At 36.1% G+C, this 19,148-nt stretch overlaps 1 protein-coding gene across 1 annotated transcript; it reads left to right on the top strand.

Moving 5' to 3' along the window:
• Positions 1 to 16,088: 16,088 nt before the first annotated feature.
• LOC125814635 (ribonuclease 3-like protein 2) lies at positions 16,089 to 18,728 on the top strand. Its single transcript, XM_049494106.1, has 4 exons — positions 16,089 to 16,580; positions 16,862 to 17,014; positions 17,419 to 17,780; positions 18,310 to 18,728. The coding sequence occupies exons 1-4, from the start codon at positions 16,092 to 16,094 to the stop codon at positions 18,482 to 18,484; spliced, it is 1,179 nt and encodes a 392-aa protein (XP_049350063.1). The 5' UTR covers positions 16,089 to 16,091; the 3' UTR covers positions 18,485 to 18,728.
• The last annotated feature ends 420 nt before the right edge of the window (positions 18,729 to 19,148 follow it).

Raw genomic sequence — 19,148 nt, forward strand, 5'->3', positions numbered from 1 at the left:
CACAACTAGGGTTGTGGGAACCATGAGCAATTAACAAAGTATGAATAATAACTAAGTAATGCTTGAATAGTGTTTATCAATGTATTGTTAATTCTTTTGCTTATAAGTCTTTTTAACGGTGCGCAACGTTAGAACTCGCCTCGTTGCTACTTGCCGAACCAAAAAGGTAGTTAATGAGAAAAGAATTAACAACAGAGATTTAGTGTGATGCTATCTAATAGTCTAATGTCAATTGGTGCGAGGGTGAAAACTAAGTCATACATTGATTTGATGTCTAATCTGAGGTAAAGGTAAGGGTTAGTAAAGTAAACACACGTAGCCGGACCAAGGTGCGGGGTGAAATTTCCTATTTGGAAGACCAATCACTTAGGGATACCTATCTTACCAACTTTGCATGTAAAACACTAGGAAATGATTACTATTATTAGGATTACCGCGTTAAAAGCTTATGGGGAACACATACACCTTAGTTTCTCTCGCTCATTGATAACAAAAAAGTTTGAATCTTGATCACTTGATACTTAAACAACAATCAATTATTTGCTTACACAAACCCCCCATTTAATTACTTATTTTCGAAAATAGTTTGACTAAACTGATATAATAGTGAGTTAAGTTTAAGTCTAAACCACATTCCTCGTGGGATCGACCCCCACCTACAAGTTGGGTTCTTTATTTGACAACGATTGCTTATACTTTTTTAGGGAGGTGTAGTTTGAGAGTATCAAATTTTGGCGCCGCTGCCGGGGAATAAGGCTTTTGGATTAAGTTTAACTACATTATTGAACTTTAGTCAATTATTTCCTGATTTTATGTTTTGTTTTGTTTTTGTTTTCTATAGGTTTCTACTCTAGTGTATGCCAAGTACATGGACTTGAGGCGAACCATTGACCCTCTACGATCCAGAGTTAAGCAAAACTTTGAGAAAAATGAATAATCAAGGGGACCAAATCAATCCAATCGGAGAGAATATTGGTGATGGAGGACAATTGCAGCCTCCTAGGTTGTTAATGTGCAAGCTCAGGTTCATGGTGGAAATCTTATCGGAGATGCATTGAGGGTGCAGAATCCGCTAGAGCCAAGGTTGCGTGATAACTACTGGGTTGACTTCAATAGAGTTGAATTAGAAGGGCCTATTGTTCTTCATCCTCTACCTCCAGGGCATACATTTGTAGTGACCAGCAGTCTTATGCAGATGCTTACAGCAAGAGGGTTATTTTCTGGGCTAGCTTTGTAAGATCTGCATTATCACATGGCTAAATTGAGAAGTGTCTGTAAGAGTTGTGTGGGGTGACCAGAGTTGGATATGGATATCATAGGGTTGAGAGTCTTCCCTCTATCATTGACCGGTGATGCCGCGATGTGGTTTGCTGAGCTTCCATATGATTTAATCCATACATGGGACCAATTGCATCGAGTATTCATGGCAAAGTACTTCCCAATGTTTAAGAAGCCTAACCAAAAGGACAAGTTGAATAATTTCGTTGCACTACTTGGAGAGTCTGTAAGTAGTTCTTGGGATAGATTCACTGCATTCATCAGAATTGTTCCGAATCACCGGATAGATGACGAGTCATTGAAGGAGTATTTCTACGGAGGGCAAGATGACAACGGTAAGGCTGTGCTAGATACTATCGCTGGAGGATCCTATAGTGAGTGCACTTTTGAGGAGATCGCTGAGAAATTGGAGAAGATCTCCCGGAATAACAAGGCATGGAGCACCAGAAAAGCTAATACTGGAAGAAACACATTTGTTGTTCAAGCCGCATTAGATCAATCTAGTGATGCCATTCGTGAGGAGATGGCTCAGATGAGGACAAAACTTAGGTTGGTATTGAAGAATGTGAGTGGAGGTGTAGAGAAGGTGAATGCAGTTAATTACCTAATTAGAACTCCACCACCACCAATTGAGGAATGCTACTATGAGTAGGATGCTTATTTGGTGAATGATCAGACGGGGGGTTTTCGAGCCAATACCCAAGGTTCCAACTCGAATAATTGGCGTCAGGGTCAAGGAAACCAAGGTAACTATGGTAACTACAATCGAGAGGGTAACTATGTCCGGGATGTGAACTACAATCGCGATAACAACTACAACCGAAACAACTATGGCAACAGAAACGAGAGAGTTGGGCCTTATGTTCCACCTACAAAACGGGAATCTGGCAATAGAGAAGATGGGGGTAGTATGTCACGGATTGAGGATATGATGCATAGGATGCTGAAGAGGTTTGATACGACTGATGAGAATGTGAAAGAGAAGCGGAATGACTTGTCTGGAATCGGTTAAAAAGTTGATGCCCATGCAGTGTCGATAAAACAACTTGAGCAACAGTTGAATAAATTGTAAACTTCTGTGAACTCACGTCAGCTTGGCACATTTCCTAGCAATACCATCTAGAATCTGAAGAATGATGGTCATTGTATGGCAATCACGACTCGAGGAGATAAACAAACCATTAATCCCCCTATGCCGTTTGAGGTTGAAAATATGGTAGAAAGAGATGAAGATAAGATTAAGGTTACTGGAGAGTCCAAGAATGCTACAGAGAAAGAAGCAGAGATAACCCAAAAAGTTGTTCCACTGCCTAGACCTCTACCTCCATTCCCACAAAGGTTGGTAAAGAAGATTGAAGAAGGAAAATACCACAGGTTCATTACTATGTTGAAATAGCTTTCCATAAATGTTCTGTCGATAAATGCTTTGGAGCAAATTCTTGGTTATGCGAAGTTTATGAAGGATTTGTTGACCAAAAAGAGGGTCGTTAGCTTTGAGAATGATGAGAGGTTGCAACATTGCAGTGCTATTGCTACTAGGTCACATGTGCAGAAGAAAGAGGATCCTGGTGCTTTCACTATTCCTTGTACCATTGGGTTGTTGCATTTTGCGAAGGCGTTGTGTGATTTGGGTGCTAGCATTAATTTGATGCCATTATCTATCTACAAGAAGTTGGGTTTAGGGGCTACAAAACCAACTGCGATGCGACTACTCATGGTCGATAGAAATGTGAAAAAGCCCATTGGTGTTCTCCAAGATGTCCTCATGAAAGTGGAGTCGTTCATTTTTCTAGCGGATTTTGTGATACTTGATTGTGAGGTTGATTTTGAGGTTCCTATTATCCTAGGGAGACCATTACTTGCTACTGGGCGCGCATTGGTCGATATGGAGAGAGAGGGCAGATGAAGTTCCGATTAAACAATGAAGAGGTAACTTTCAATATCTATAGGTCTATGAAACAGGAAACTTTCAGAAGATTGAAGAAGGAAAATACTGATAACTTTCAGTATCAGTGGTGAATCATATTGTGGAGCGAGGTTCTGATGTGTCTATTGAAGAGAGATTGGGTGTTGATGCACTGGCAGTGGTAATGATGAATTTTGAGGGTGATGGTATTAAAGACAATGATGAATTAGTTGCCGCACTTGATAGGTTCGAATTTCATTCCAAACCAAAGAAATTGGAGTAAGATATGAAGAATCGCGACTCTCCATCCACAAAACAGTATGTGGAAGAAGCTCCAAAATTGGAGCTTAAGGCTCTACCAGGACATTTAAGGTATGTATTCTTGGGGAGAGATGGTACTTTACCGATCATCATTGCGACCGATTTGAGTGCGGTACAAGTTAAGGCATTGGTTTCTATGTTGAAAAGGTTCAAGCGGGCTATCGAATGGACTATTGCGGACATCATTGGGATTCCTCCTGACATTTGTTCTCATAAAATCCAACTCATAACGGACCACACGCCTAGTATCGAGCACCAAAGGAGACTAAATCCACTTATGCAAGAGGTAGTGAAAAAAGATATCATCTAGTGGTTGGATGCTGGAGTTATATACCCTATCGCAGATAGTAGTTGAGTCTGTCATGTTCATTGTGTACCTAAGAAAGGTGGGAATACTGTGGTTTGTAATGCAAAAAATGAGATTGTTCCAATGCGGCTAGTGACTGGATGGAGAGTATGCATGGACTACTAAAAATTGAATGCTTGGACAGAAAATGATCACTTCCCTATGCCGTTCATGGATCAGATGCTGGACTGTCCTGTTGGTAAGGGTTGGTATTGCTTTCTTGGTGGTTATTTGGGCTACAATCAGATCTTCATTGCTCCGGAAGACCAAGAGAAGACCACATTCACTTGCCCTTATGGGACTTTTGCCTTTAAACGGATGTCATTTGGGTTATGTAATGCTCCAACACCCTTCCAGCGTTGCATGATGTCAATATTTTCAAATATGGTGGAGGACACTATTGAGGTATTTATGGATGATTTCTCTATGGTAGGTGATTCGTTTGATGGTTGCCTGATGCATTTGGTCGAGGTACTGAAACGGTGTGAAAAGTACAATTTTGTGCTCAATTGGGAAAAATACCACTTCATGGTAAAAGAGAGGATCATTTTGGGTCATCAGATTTCTGAGAAGGGTATTGAGGTTGACAGAGCTAAAGTCGAGGTAATAGAAAAACTTCCACCACCTATCTATGTTAAAGGTGTTAGAAGTTTTCTTGGGCATGCATGTTTTTTAGGAGGTTTATCAAGGATTTCTCCAAAACTGCACACATGTTGTGCAAATTTCCCAAAAAAGAGTGTAAGTTTGATTATGATGATGCTTGTCTGAGAGCATTTGGAGAGTTGAAAGCAAAGCTAGTTTCCGCGCCTATCATTATTTCACCGGATTAAGGACAACCATTTGAAGTGATGTATAATGCAAGTGTAGTGGCACTTGGTGTGGTATTGGGATTGAGGCGAGAGAAGTTTCTTCATCCGATTAACAATGTTAGCAAAGCTCTGAATGTGGCTCAAAAGAACTATACAGTGACTGAACATGAGCTCCTTGCTGTGGTTTTCGCATTCGAGAAATTTCGATCCTACTTGCTTGGTACTAAAGTCATAGTGCATACTGACCATTCTGCATTGAGATATCTGATGGCTAAAAAGGATGCAAAACCGAGGTTGATTAAATGGGTATTGTTGCTGCAAGAATTTGATTTTGAGGTGAAAGATAGAAAGGGAACAAAAAATCAAGTTGCCGATCATTTGTCGGGATTAGAGGAGGAAGCTATGCTCAAGCTCGAATATGGGGCTGAAATTAATGATGCCTTTCCAGACGAACAATATTGGCAGCATCTGTTGATCTTATTCGTTGGTTCGCAAGCTTTGCTAACTACTTTGCAAGTGATCTGGTTCCAATGCATTTGTCGTTTCACCAAAGGAAAAGATTTATGCATGATGTGAAAAAGTTCTTTTGGGATGAGCCTTACTTGTTCCATATTTGTGCTGATGGGATTATTCGTCGTTGTGTGCCCAATGTTGAGATGATGAGTATACTAGAGGCATGTCATTCATTGCATGTTGGTGGGCATCATAGTGGTATTAAGATTGCTCTTAAAATCTTGCAGCGTGGGTATTACTGGCCTACCATCCACCAAGATGCTCATGATTTCGCCAAGTCTTGTGATCGTTGCCAAAGGGAAAGAGGAATTTCAAAGAGGCAAGAGATACCTATGAATCCAATATTGGTGATTGAGTTTTTTTATGTATGGGGCCTTGACTTTATGGGTCCATTTGTGAGTTCACATTGGATGAAGTATATTCTTGTTGCGGTTGATTATGTGTTGAAATAAGTGGAAGGAATTGCGTTTTCAAACAATGAAGGGAAAAGTGTCACCAAATTCTTGAAAAAGAGTATCTTCTCCAGATTTGGTACACCTAGGGCGATTATCAGCGATGGAGGTTCCCACTTTTGCAATAAGTTGTTCAAGGCGTTGCTTGATAAATATGGAGTCTGTCACAATGTAGCCACTCCTTACCGTCCGTAGTCTAGTGGGCAAGTTGAAGTGTCAAACAAAAAGATAAAGCAAATCCTTGCAAAGATTGTGAATGCCAATAGAACTGATTGGTCAAAGAGGCTTGATGATGCTCTATGGGCCTATCGCACCGCATTCAAGACCCCCATAGGTATGTCCCCCTACCAACTTGTATATGGGAAGTCATTCCATTTGCCAATAGAGCTAAAGCATAAGACTATGTGGGCGCTAAATAAGTTAAATTTGGATTGGGGGGTTGCATCGAGTCAAAGAGTGAATAACATGAACGATCTTGATGAGTTTCACCTAAAAGCTAATGAAAGTTCACCTTGTACAAGGAGAAGATGAAGAAGTTTCATGATCAAAAGATTGAAAAGCGTGAATTTGTTGTGGGTGATCTAGTGCTTCTATTTAACTCAAGGTTGCGCTTGTTTCCTGGCAAGCTCAAATCCAAGTGGACCGGGCCATTCAAAGTCACTCAAGTGTTTCCACATGGAACGGTCGAGCTCAAGAACAAGGAGGGAACAGGGTTCAAAGTGAACGGACAGAGGATCAAAGTTTACACGGGGAAATTAGAGAGTGTGCAAGAAGTGATTGAGGCCTATTATCTTGATAAAGTCTGAGTAATCAAGGGGCTTGCGTCGTGCCGCGACGTTAAATCAACCGCTGCTTGGGAGGCAACCCAAGATATACATCTAGCCAACTATAGGTTTTTCTCTTCGATTTAAGAGTTTTCTTCTTTAATTCTAATTTTTGAAACTCTTTGGGTATTTGTATTATTTTTGTATTAGTGTTGGCAAGATATAGCATAAGGTTCGTGTCTAAAGAGTTTCAAGAAAATGTAAAAAAAAATCCTAATGGTTGCTATGTGTGCAGGGATGAAAAGCTAAATCTACAGAAAAAGGTTGTGCAGAGGTCTACGGACCCCATCGACGGTCAGTGGGTCCATCCACGAACCATGAATGGCGTCCGTAGACTCCAGGTAAGTTTCCTAATTGTTCTAAGTTTCATAGTGACCTACGAACCTGACTTGCGGTCCGTAGTTCGACCCACGGACCGTAGACGGGGTTTCGTGGGTCCAAAACTAGGGTTCTGCCGACCCGACCCTGACCCCGTTTAAATAAAACCATTCAAATTCAAAACACTTCCCACGTCAATCTAAATCCCCCCAACCATTTTTCAACCCTCTAAACCCCCCTAATCACTCCTATAATTACCATATCATTCCTTATTCACTTCCCTAAAATCCCAAATCATCATTTTCTCTCCCAAATCACCCATCTCATTCCACAACGATTTCACAGTCTGAGTTCGGTGTCAAAGGCTTGCAAAGAAGGTTTAGAATTTTATTGCATCACACTCACCCACTTCGATTACTTGAAAGGTAAACGACTCCCCCTTACTTTAAATTCATTGTTCATCGTTTGTATAATGAATTCACGAAGTTGGTACTTGACCTTGGGTTGTAAATGTCATGTTTGAATGTCAAATTGTATGCTAGAAACACCCTTGGTATGACGGTATGTGAGTGTGTAATTACTTAAAACTGAATAATTCAAGTTAATAGGCCGAATTGGAAGTTTTGACTTAGGGTTCATGGGTATCGGTATGATAAATTATGAAATTCTGTAAAATTAGAATCCTTAGGATGATTAACTACCATATTTCTTGTTGAAATACATGTGTAGGCCTACTTTGTTGGTATTTGTTGGAAAAAAGGGTTTGAAAGAACTGAACCATCTGAAAACCTGGCACAGACTGACTCACGAGACCCCGTCTACCAACCGTAGGTCGGGTCCGTAGGCCAGAAGCATGAATATACATATGTGATTGTGTTTCATTGTGGTAATGATTGAGTTGCGTGTGATGATTAGGATCGGCACCACACCAGTACCAGTACACTAACATATGAAACATGTACCACACTGGTATACTCACATCTGGAACGGGTACCATATCGTACATTGAGAATGGGTACCATGTCGGTACACTAACTTGGAAATGGGTACCACACTGGTATAATAATAGATTGTATGTGTAGGTTCCATCATATAATAGATTGACTTGTTGTGTTATGATGAATGATATTGTTATGCGTATCAATTGAGGGTAATGACCGTGATTTTAAGCTATATTGTACTTATATTGGTAATTGTCTATTATCTGCTTACTAAGTTGTGGTTGACTGTTCATAATTCGTATACTGGAACTAACCGATGATCCTACTAGTGCACTGTGGTTGTGTACTGATACTGCATTTGTTTTTTCTTTATTGGAGTACAAGTTATATTCAGGCGACTTTTTCGCAACCTCAACTGGGACACCTCAAGTATCTGAATCCAAGGGTGAGCCACTTCTTCTAAGATATTATGGATTCCTCTATTTTATTAGTCCATTTTTTCCAAACTCGGACATTCTAAACTTATGTTTCTTCTCTTATTTACGGGTCACATCCCTATTCTAGACTTGTAAGATGTTTTGGTACAATGACTTTCAGATTCAATGGGGGTTATACCCACAATTGTTTATTGACTAGACAAGTTTATGGGAACTTGATCTTTTAATTATTTAAAACTAATTCCTTAATATTTAATATAATCACTTGTTTCTTAAAATAGTTTGATGGGTGAAGTTTGGGTTAGTAAGTGGTTCTCCCACCGGAGGATTAGTGTGAGTGGTACTCATGAAGGTTTGAATCGTGACTGAGTTGGTATCAAAGCCATAGATTCATTGATCTCGTCGTACCAAAGCAGGTCTAGTAGAGTCTTATGAAACAGTATAGAGACGTCTCTACTTTTCTTCAGGAGGCTACATGACTTTAGGAAAATCTTATCATTTCTTTCTTCTTTTGTGTTATAGTTATTATAATTAGTATCTGGCGATCCAAATTGGTGTCTAACTTTATTCATTCTTTTTGTTTGCAGATGATAGATACTAGACGCAACAGGGTCAAAGTTTTAGTTCTGACGACAAAATCAGTAGTTTGAGGCCGAGGTAGAGGGAGAGGGAGAGAGAGGCATAGGAAAAATAATAGGGAGGGGCAGGAGCAGAGAGAGAACCACACCCACTAGGGGTGCAATTGGAAGCAGCTGGGCCAAGGATATCAATCCCTCCTCCACACCAGGATCACATTAAGGAAGAGGTTGAATTGGAGATTGAGGAGGACTCTAAATCAAAAGTGGAGGCATAGTTTGGGAGTAAATGTCTTCCCCCTATGACTTCTTAGGCTATTGAACATGTGTTAGCCTTCCTGAGTGGCTTGGCAGGTACTGGAGTCACTCATGCTGCACCAAATACTTAGGTCTCAACTCTCAAGTACTCAATGTGTCGCTACTATGCCCCAGAATGTATGAAGCTTCAGATAAAAAAAGTCTTATTTCATACAGTATTTGGTCCCGTTATGATTGATACTGAGTATGAGCTTTTGATCAAGTTCTTGAAACAAGAGCCTCTAGTATTCCATAGCTCAGAAAGCGGGGATACGTATGAGTTCATTCTGAATTGTTATGAGAGGCTGAACAAATTGGGTATTGTTCATCATTATAGGATAGGGTTTGTAACCTTCTTGTCACAGAGTGAGGCCAAACAATGGTGGAGATTTTATGTGGAGTGTCGTTCATCGATTCTGCCTTCGTTGACTTGGACTTAGTTTCATACATTATCTCTAGATAAGTATATGCCTCGTACTCTAAAAGATTAAAAGAAGGATGCAATTTTTACCCTTGAGCATGGTAGTATGTCAGTTGCAGCCTATGAGACCAAATTCCATGATTTATCCCGTTATGCTACTCAGTTGGCAAGCAATTAGGAGGAGAGGAGTTGTCTCTATGTGAAAGGATTGAACACTAACTTGCATATGTTATCGGTGCACATGACTTCAGCTGGGAGGAGCTTCAATGAGGTACCAGACTATGCCAGAAAATTGAAGGAGTTCAACAAGTAAGACATTCCAAGGCATTGGCTAAGAGGCCAAGAATGTCGATAACTACACTGGTTCGTAGTCCAAGGGTTCTGGTCAACGGGCGTATTCAGCCCGTCCGATTCACTAAATTTTCCCACTTCTACATTTGGATATTTTAAACAATCTACGGCTCAGGGTGGCCAAAATCCTCATATTCCTTATCAATCAGGTCTTCGCTTGATCGAGCATGCCTCATTTATGGTGAGGTGGGTCACTTTACGAGGGAATGTCATTATCCCCCGATAGGCAAACAGTACAATCACAGGCTAGAGCTATAGTTCATGTAGGTTTAGTTGATAATGGCAGAGAAGGTTCACAGGGTAGATGAGGCGATAATAAAGGAGGACATGGGGTAGATGAAATGATAATTTTGGAAGAGGAGTAGCGCATCTAAGTAGAGGGGTTTTCCAGAATAGTGGCAAATCCAGAATTTTAAGTTTGTGGGTGCTCGCTTCTTTTAACATAATTTTACCATAAATTACATAGTATGACTGCATAAGTGCACAACTATCTAAATTCTATACTTAAAAATCTTTATTTCTAAGAAAAAATGAATTATTTTAAGGAATTTCTTAACCGGCCAAAATTTCTTAAGAAAAAAACTAAAGAATAAGTGATTTTTAATCAGAAGAAATTACATAAATATAAAAGAAAATAATAAACAAAACATAAAGTAAATAAATAAAGCATAAGTGGAGGAGAAGGAATTAAGAATTTGTATTGGAGAAAAGAAGGAAGCACTTGACTATAGAGCAAAAAAGACAACTTAGCTATATTTGCAATTAGTGAGTTTCGAACCCGCACACATCTAAAAAAGTAGGTCTTTAAGTCAAATGACTAACCAAAGCACTTATCAAGCTTTTCAATCATTGGTGCTAATGCTTTAATACATCAATCTTATAAAAGTTTCTAAATAAATAATGAGTTTACGTTGGGGTTAATGGGTGCTCGAGCACCCAATATGTTGTAGGAGGGTCTATCCTTGGCCCAGAATGATGATGAAACTCAGTATTATGTATTTCCATGCAGATAAGACGTCGATACATCGAACAACGTAATAACATGTACTATCTTTGTCTGTGATCAAATAACTTCTGTTTTGTTTGATCCGCGTTCCACTTATTCCTATGTATTTGTTAGTTTTGCCTTAGTACTCAACTTGACTTGTGACCTAATTGATGCCCCTATTGTGTTGCTTCCACAGTTAGGAAGTGTGTTGTAGTAATTCATGTATACTATTCTTGTTATGTGATGTTTATAGGTCTACAGACTTTGATAGATTTTGTCATTCTGGATATGTTGGATTTCAATGAGACTTTGGGTATGACTTGGTTGTCTCCCTATCATGGTGTTTTGAACTGTAATTCTAAGACAGTAAATCTAGAGATTTTGGGTAAAGATAAACTAAAGGGGGTAGGTGTGTATAGTCCTAAGCGAGTAAAGGTTATATCCTATATTTGTGCAAGAAGGCTAGTAGGGACGGGTTTTCTAACCTAATTAGCTTATCTCCGGAATGTTAGTGGAGAGTTCCTTTCCATAGAGTCAATTCTCATAGTTTCGAATTTTCCAGATGTGTTTTCTAAGGATTTTTCGGGTATGCCTCCAGATAAAGACGTGGATTTTTCATAGATTTGGAGTCAGTGAGTTGAGACAACTCAAGGCTCAGCTTCAAGAGCTTTTGAATAAGAATTTGTTCATTCTAGTGCATCGCCTTGGGGGTGCTTTAGTGTTGTTTGTAAAGAAAAAAGGATGATAGTATGAGAATGTGCATAGACTACATGCAGTTGAACAAGATCACTATTCGAAACAAGTATCCCTTATCTCACATCGATGATCTGTTCAGCCAGTTGTGGGGTGCTTCAATGTTCTCTAAGATTGATTAAAGGTTCACATATCACAAGTTAAAGATTAAATCATAAGACATACCTAAGACAACTTTCAGGATTAACAGACATTATGAGTTCTTGGGATTTGTGTATGCTACAAAATTTTCACTTTTTACAATCAATTCTTAACGAAGGAATATGAATCTGATAGTTAAAAGTGTATATATAATGATAAAAGAAGTTTCATCATTAAACGTTAATTTTCTGTTTAATATCAGCGATGAAATAATATCTGAATGTTAAAAAAGTTACTATATGATTGTTAATAATAAAAGCAAGGGTGCATATATGTATTAATAGTTTCCTTTTTTATTTTTTCAACTACACTTGTCTCTCCACATGCCCCACCCCACTCTGTAAGAAATACACTTCGATGTTATCAAAGTTTTTTGGATTTCTTTCACTATGTTGTTAGTGAATTCAGGAGATGCTTGATTTTTCTCAATTCTACATTTAACCTAAATCTAATTAGCCGTAGGTATATCTCAGTTAAAAATAATGAGTGTCAGTTTGTTGGAAGTAAATTAGGAAGAGGAAAATCATCAAGCATTCGTCAATTTTTAGGTTTGTTAAAGAAAAATTAGTCGTAGATCTCTTAGTTTCATCTATTATGAAAATCAGGTCTCTCTATTTTGATTGCAGAATACATTCTAATGTGTTTAAAAGAGAACCAATCTTCTCATTTTACGGCTCATCGGCTTACTGGTTTGCTCAACATTTGAGTTTTATTCTCTTCAAGGTAAGTTCGTATAATTCTCACTTTGAATTGCTTTGTGGAATGACTAATGTTTTTAAATTGGAAAAAAAGACAAATATATTCTCAAACTATTGTAAATGGTATGCAGATATCCTCTGTCATACTTTTGGGACATTGGTGCCCCTGCCGTCCAAAAATTAGAGCATCTATGCCCTGCACTCTAACGGAAGACTAAATAAGGACACGTAGTGCAATCTTATCTGTCGATCCGATATTTAATAAATATCGAGTCCGTGGATAAGATTATGACACTTGTATGTACGTTAGTGTAAAGAGTATATATGTTCTACTTTTTGGACGGCAGGGACACCAATGTCCCAAAAGTATGCCTAAGGATATCTGCATATTATTTACGATAGTTCGAGAATATAATTATCCTTTTTCCCTTCTAAATTCTATATTTTCCCTAATTTTTAAGTTCTCATTTAGATTTGTTTTTTCTTTTTTTTTTTAACTGACTGTTATTCTGCTTTCTGCACTTATAATGTTTTGTTAAAATGACAGCTTCTTTTCATATTGTTCATCGTACTTTTGTTGCGACTAATATGAAGGAAGGTTAATTTATATACATCATTAAACGATAACATAACAAGTTAAATTAAATGTAAAAAATATATTTAAACATATAATGAAACTAGCCTTTCATTATTTTTCTACATTCAAGTTCTTTAAATAAAATTACTAATACAATGTATATGCTTTAACACATTCTTTATTCTACAAGTAAAAAATATTTTCAACATTTAGTACAAGTAATCAAGTTAGCGTTTCATTATTTTTCTTCTTACAGCAGAAACTTATAAGATCATCAACTTTTTTTACTAGTTATTTTTTTACATGATCATTTAACTTATGAAAATATCCTATTAAAGTCACTTTTATTATTTTTAAGATAAGAAAAACACTCAACTTATGGGATATCCAACTAAACTCACTCAAGTATTGCCTTTTGGCTTAGAAAATATAAGCACATATTAATTAAAATCATTTTTAATTAAAAACTTATTTAACCCATGATTATTTTCTTTTAACACCTTGTCCTTGAAACCTCTTTTATAACACACATTTACTCTTGAGGGTGAAACAAAATAACTATATATGTAGGTAAACTTCTAATTGATTTAGAATTAAATAAAAAATATTTGAGAAAAATAGCAAATGACATTTTTATTTATTTATTATAGAGCATTCAAGACAAAAAGTTCAATCAACATTTCTATGAAAATATCAAATAATGAAAGAAAATATTTTAATAGTACTTAAAAATTACTTTGAAAATGGAAATATCATCCAATTGGTTTTATTAATTATTCCCTCTATCAAATTTATATTGAATCTTTGATTTTCTAAACTTAAAGTTTATAATTTGATCATGAATTTGAATATAAAATCTTTAAATTTTTTGAAATAAAATTTACGTATCTAAAAACTATGCAAAAGTGCTTTAAGCCACAATATTAATAATTCAAAATATTCAGAAAATGTATGAAAAAATATTATAATTCAAAAAGTAACTCTTGAAAATCGAATTTTGGAATACAATGATTTAAGATTTTTTCAATAAATTGCTTTGATACATAAATTTTAAATAATAATATTATACGAGAGCAAACTTAGCATATACATACTATTTTCTCTGTCTCAATTGATATGATATAATTCAAATTTCAATAGTCAAACTTCTTTCCTTTGATTGTGCATTGAATATACAATCTTTTAATAAGTTTTTTTAAACAATGATTTACACATTTGGAAATAACAAAAAAGGTTCTAAGTAATAAACATTAATAATTTTAAATGCATATCAATAAATTGTGGTCAAAGATATTTTCTTGTTTAATTCTTGAACTCTGAACTAAGTCATATAAATTGGGAAAGAAAGAGTATATTAAAAATTTACGATCAAATTCTTTTTTTTGTTTAAATTTCAAAATCTGAACTAAGTCATCCAAATTGAGACATAAAGAGTATATCAATAGATTGCAGTCAAAGATTTTTTTCTTGCATAATTCTTTGAATTAAATCATAAATTGAGATAGAAAGAATATATATTAATAAATTGCATTTAAGATATTTTCTTCTCAAAATCTGAACTAACCATCTACATTGGGACAAAAAGAGAATATCAATAAATTGAGGTCAAATATTTTTTGTTATTTAATTCTCAGATAAATTTCAGTCAATAATTATTTCTTGTTTACTTCTCGAAAACTAAACTAAGTTATGCTCCTATTTATTTATATGACATTATTTTAGATTTAGCACCACTTAAGAAACTAAGTAAGTTTACCATTGTACCATTATTTGGTATTCTTTTGAAGTCAAGTTTTTAATAAATGAACATAAATTAATTTATTTCGATTAATTAAATTGATCAATGAACATATTAATCATTTAGATTTTCTATGTTAGTTAAATTCATACTTTCAAGACTAATAACTCTCAAGGATAAAATAGAAAATATAGTATTATCATGCATTGAATTTATAAAATGACAAGTACTCCCTCTGTCCAACAATAGTGGTTCATTATTGACTCTGCACACTTCTTAAGAAACTATAAATATAAGGGTAATTTTACTATATCATTTTTTTTAATATAATAAATACAATGTCTTGAAAAATGTAATAGATAAATGACTATAATTAATAATAAGGGTAAATTAGGAATAAGCGTAAAATTATCAATTGATTTCATAAAGTGGACAACTATTGTTAGACATACCAAAATAGTATAGTGGACAACTATTATTGAACGGATGGAGTATTAATGAACATCTATTTTCAGTAAGGACGACATATAGATAGGAACAGAGGGACCAAGGGAGTACTAGAATACTCCCTCTATTTCATATTAAGGGAATATTTGAGCCTTTCTTCATTATTTAAAATAATTGAATTGTTCAAAGTTCAAGATAATTATTTAAATTTTTTTTCATATTTACCCTTTCTTTTAATGAAGTTTTACATTTTTAGGCGATAACTTGTACTATTTTTCAGAATAAATTGGAAATAAATAAATGAAAAAAGGTAAAAAATATTCCTGAATTATAAGAAAAGGTAAAAAAAATAAAAATACTACCCATTTAGGGATGATAATGGAGCGGAGCGAGACGATTGTGGGGCAAACCCGCATAAACCTGCAAAGACCTTAACCCGCAATCATGTACCCCGCCCCGCATAGGCTTTAACCCGCTCCATCCCACCCCATAACCATCCCTACACTTATTTATTTATTTTGCTAAAAAATAATGAAATAAATTTTTTATTTCACCCAATATGTAATAAATAATTTTTAAAAAAGGAAATAAAGATGAAATTATTAGTTTCAAAGGTATAAATAGGTCAAAAAGCTGGTGCAAGTGGGATAGTTTTAGTAAAATAGATAAATGAATGTTATATTTAGACATTTTCCATTAATAAAAGGGCAATGATAAAAAATACAATTTAACTTATGTCTTAAAATATTATTTAATGAATGTACATTACTTTACAAATTTACTTAATATAAATTTGGACAAAAAAGAAATAACAATAAATTATGGTCAAAGATTTTTCTAAAAAATTTAATTCTCAAAATCTAAACTATGTCCTATAAATTGGGTCAGAAAGAATAACAAGTTCCAAGTTACAATCCAATCAAACATTAGTCTTTCCCCCTAAAACCCTCTCTTTTTACTATGCAGTTTATTCAAAGTACTGACAAATCACTTTTTCTGCACAGTCATCATCAAAACAGAGTACCTCACCGGAATATGATGCAGTCACCGGAATCTTGCGTCACGCTGACAAATCCAACCAATAAGAGCGTCGTATTAATACCTGATGATAATGATGAAATCGATATCATCACAGATATGGCGGCGTCCATAAGGGCAGTTGAGGAGATTTTGGATTATAAATTTAAGAATGAGAAGCTTCTTGAACAAGCTCTTACGCACTCTTCCTGCACCGATTCTCCGTCGTATCAACGCCTTGAGTTTGTCGGCGATGCTGCTCTTGGCTTAGCTATATCGAATTTTGTTTATTTGACTTACCCTGAACTTGACCCTGGGCAACTCTCTCTCCTCCGCTCCGCTAATGTTAGCACTGAAAAGCTTGCGAGAGTTGCGGTGAAGCACTCTCTTTATAAATTTGTTCGGCACAATACTACTAGCCTCGATCAAAAGGTACATTATATCAACTTTTGCTCAAATTGTGTATTTGTATTCAGATGATTTATTAGATATGTATGAATATTAAATTTAGAATTCAGTTATTAGCCGTCGAAATTCAGAAGTTAAAATTGATATGTTGGGTTAGTTTTTTTAATTTTTTATTGTTAGGATTTGGTTGTAGCAGGATCAGTTTGAGTATTTTTGCGAAATTATTAGTTTGGGTTGAATTGATTAGGATGATTGTTTTGGGAATAATGAAATTGAGGGAGTTAAAACTTGGATTTGGATATTAGGTGAAGGAATTCGTGATAGCAGTAGAACAGGAGGAGCAGGCGGAGCTACATGGTGGAGCAATGAAGGCGCCGAAGGTACTTGCTGACATTGTGGAGTCAGTGGTGGCAGCTGTATATGTGGATTGTCACTTTGATCTTAAGGCTCTCTGGAAGGTTAGTTGTCTCTCTTTTGACTGGATCATATTTTCGAATTATGGAGTAATTTGCTGAATTAGAAATACTAATATTTGTGAAAATATATATTTAGAATGTCATTTTAGATGTGTTTACAATGAAATATGTTCAAGTCACCTAACTAAGCAAAGGTTTGTTAAGTTATGTGTGTGATAGAGATATGTGTTTCAAATTTACTAATTGGAATTTGAAGTTGTTATGTATCGAAAAAGAAAATGGTAAGTTCACATGAAAGGAATGTTTTTCCGTCTTTTCAGCTTTTCATTATTAGCAAAAACCAATTCAATTTTGTTTTTTTTCGACCTAGAAATTCGGGAATCTTGTCTTGCAGATGAGAAGTGATATCCCGATGTTCTGATTAGTTTAGTTTCATGTTGTGTTAGATAATTAATGGCCTCCTCGAGCCTATTATCACACTGGACTTGCTCGCACAACAACCACAGCCTGTAACCATGCTGTATGAGCTTTGCCAGAAGGAAGGAAAACATGTTGATATAAAGCATTGGAGAAAAGAAGAGAAAGACATAGCTAGTGTTTATGTTGATGGTCAATTTGTTGTCTCCGCTACTTCTGAGAACAAGGAAAATGCTAAACTTCACGCTGCAAAGGCTGCACTCACAAAATTGGCCTATAAACATACTAGTAAGCTGGATCTTGAAGTTGAACCAAACACAGAGTTTGGAGGAGCAAAGCAGATGCTGAATGAGCTATGTGGAAGAAAGAAATGGCCCGCTCCAACTTACAGGTTAAATTTTTTTTCTCTGACTGAGATGAAGTCGTTACTATATACATTGCAAACTGAATCATTAGGTGCAAAACTGTACTCCCTCCTTCCAGTTTATGTTGCAACATTCGCAGTCAGTCCATTCTAGAAAGAATGATAACTTCTAAATTTGAAAATAACTACTTTGATAGTTATAGTAAAAGTAGTCTTCGAGATATGATTGTGTAGAATAGGTTGGTAGTAATCTGGATACAAGAGTATAAAGGATGAAGTTTGATATAAATGGATGTTAGATGTACGTTAACGAGCCTCTAGGACTTTTGTTTAACAGTAAAGGTAGTACAGCTGGGGATGTGTAATAGGCTCATGTCACGAGTTAGAATTCTAGCTAATGAACCAACTCTTGTGTTTAAGTTGAGTAGGGAGACGGCTGGGCTATTATCCATCAAGTGTTTGGCTATTAAACAGCACACACCACTTAACTGTTACTTGGTAAACATGTTTGAACTGTGATTGAGTTTCCTCATTGTTTGCTTTACGATGTTTGCAGAATAGAGAAACAGGTAGGCCCTTCTCATGATAGGAGGTTTATATGTTCAGTGCAAGTTGCAGTAGCTAAAGGCGTGGTTTTTGTGACGGGAGAGGAGAAGATGCGTGTAAAAGATGCAGAGAATTCTGCTGCATCAGCAATGATTTGGGGTCTACAAGGTTCCAATCTCAGTTAAACGCACATTATGCATTGTACTTTTTAATAATTGCGTATTTGGGCTAGGCAGACGGCAGGGAATGGTGTAAAATATCTCGTTAGTGTTTGTATGATTTGAAATCCATGACAGTGATGAAATATTGTTGTAGATCTCATCTTATCAGGAAAGACAGGATTGTCATAGCTGTAGTGATAAATTGATGCATAAGGAATGACACCTTTAAATTATGTAATAGATATTTGGATGGATCATTCAGTATAATGATATTTTGGCCAATAATATATAGAAGATTTACATAGTTCTTGCAGTTTTTGTCAATAGTAGAATCAATAGAGGAAGCAAAGCTACTTGTTTTAAACTCTTATTCACTGTTTGTATGTATTCTGTATCCTTGAAAAATTGAAGGTACTTGGCAGTTTGGTCTCTGGTCATGGTCAGGGTCAGGTTCAGGTTCAAGGTCGGGTCCCTATTGAAGTGCAAGAGGGTGGGGTGGGGTAGGTGAATTGCCTTAGGAGTGACATTCTTAAAATAGATTTAGACTTCGCTTATCTGAGAGGTCAGTTGAAGAGATATGATCTTTGGAAAATGGAATAGATTGATCCTTTTCCAAGAATAAGATTGAGATTATTAAGGCTCATTGATGTAGTCACCTCATTTCTATATATCTTTTTTTTTTGTCGTT

The sequence above is a fragment of the Solanum verrucosum genome, unplaced genomic scaffold, assembly GCF_900185275.1.
Source record: "Solanum verrucosum unplaced genomic scaffold, falcon-dt-bn FXZP01000268.1, whole genome shotgun sequence".
NCBI classification, from domain to species: Eukaryota; Viridiplantae; Streptophyta; class Magnoliopsida; order Solanales; family Solanaceae; genus Solanum; species Solanum verrucosum.

Excerpts from the sequence above, each read along its gene's own strand:
- LOC125814635 (XM_049494106.1), top strand. The coding sequence starts at position 16,092 with ATGCAGTTTATTCAAAGTACTGACAAATCACTTTTTCTGCACAGTCAT. Across the intron at positions 16,581-16,861 it reads CTACTAGCCTCGATCAAAAG|GTGAAGGAATTCGTGATAGC; the intron begins GTACATTATATC and ends TTTGGATATTAG. Across the intron at positions 17,015-17,418 it reads ATCTTAAGGCTCTCTGGAAG|ATAATTAATGGCCTCCTCGA; the intron begins GTTAGTTGTCTC and ends ATGTTGTGTTAG.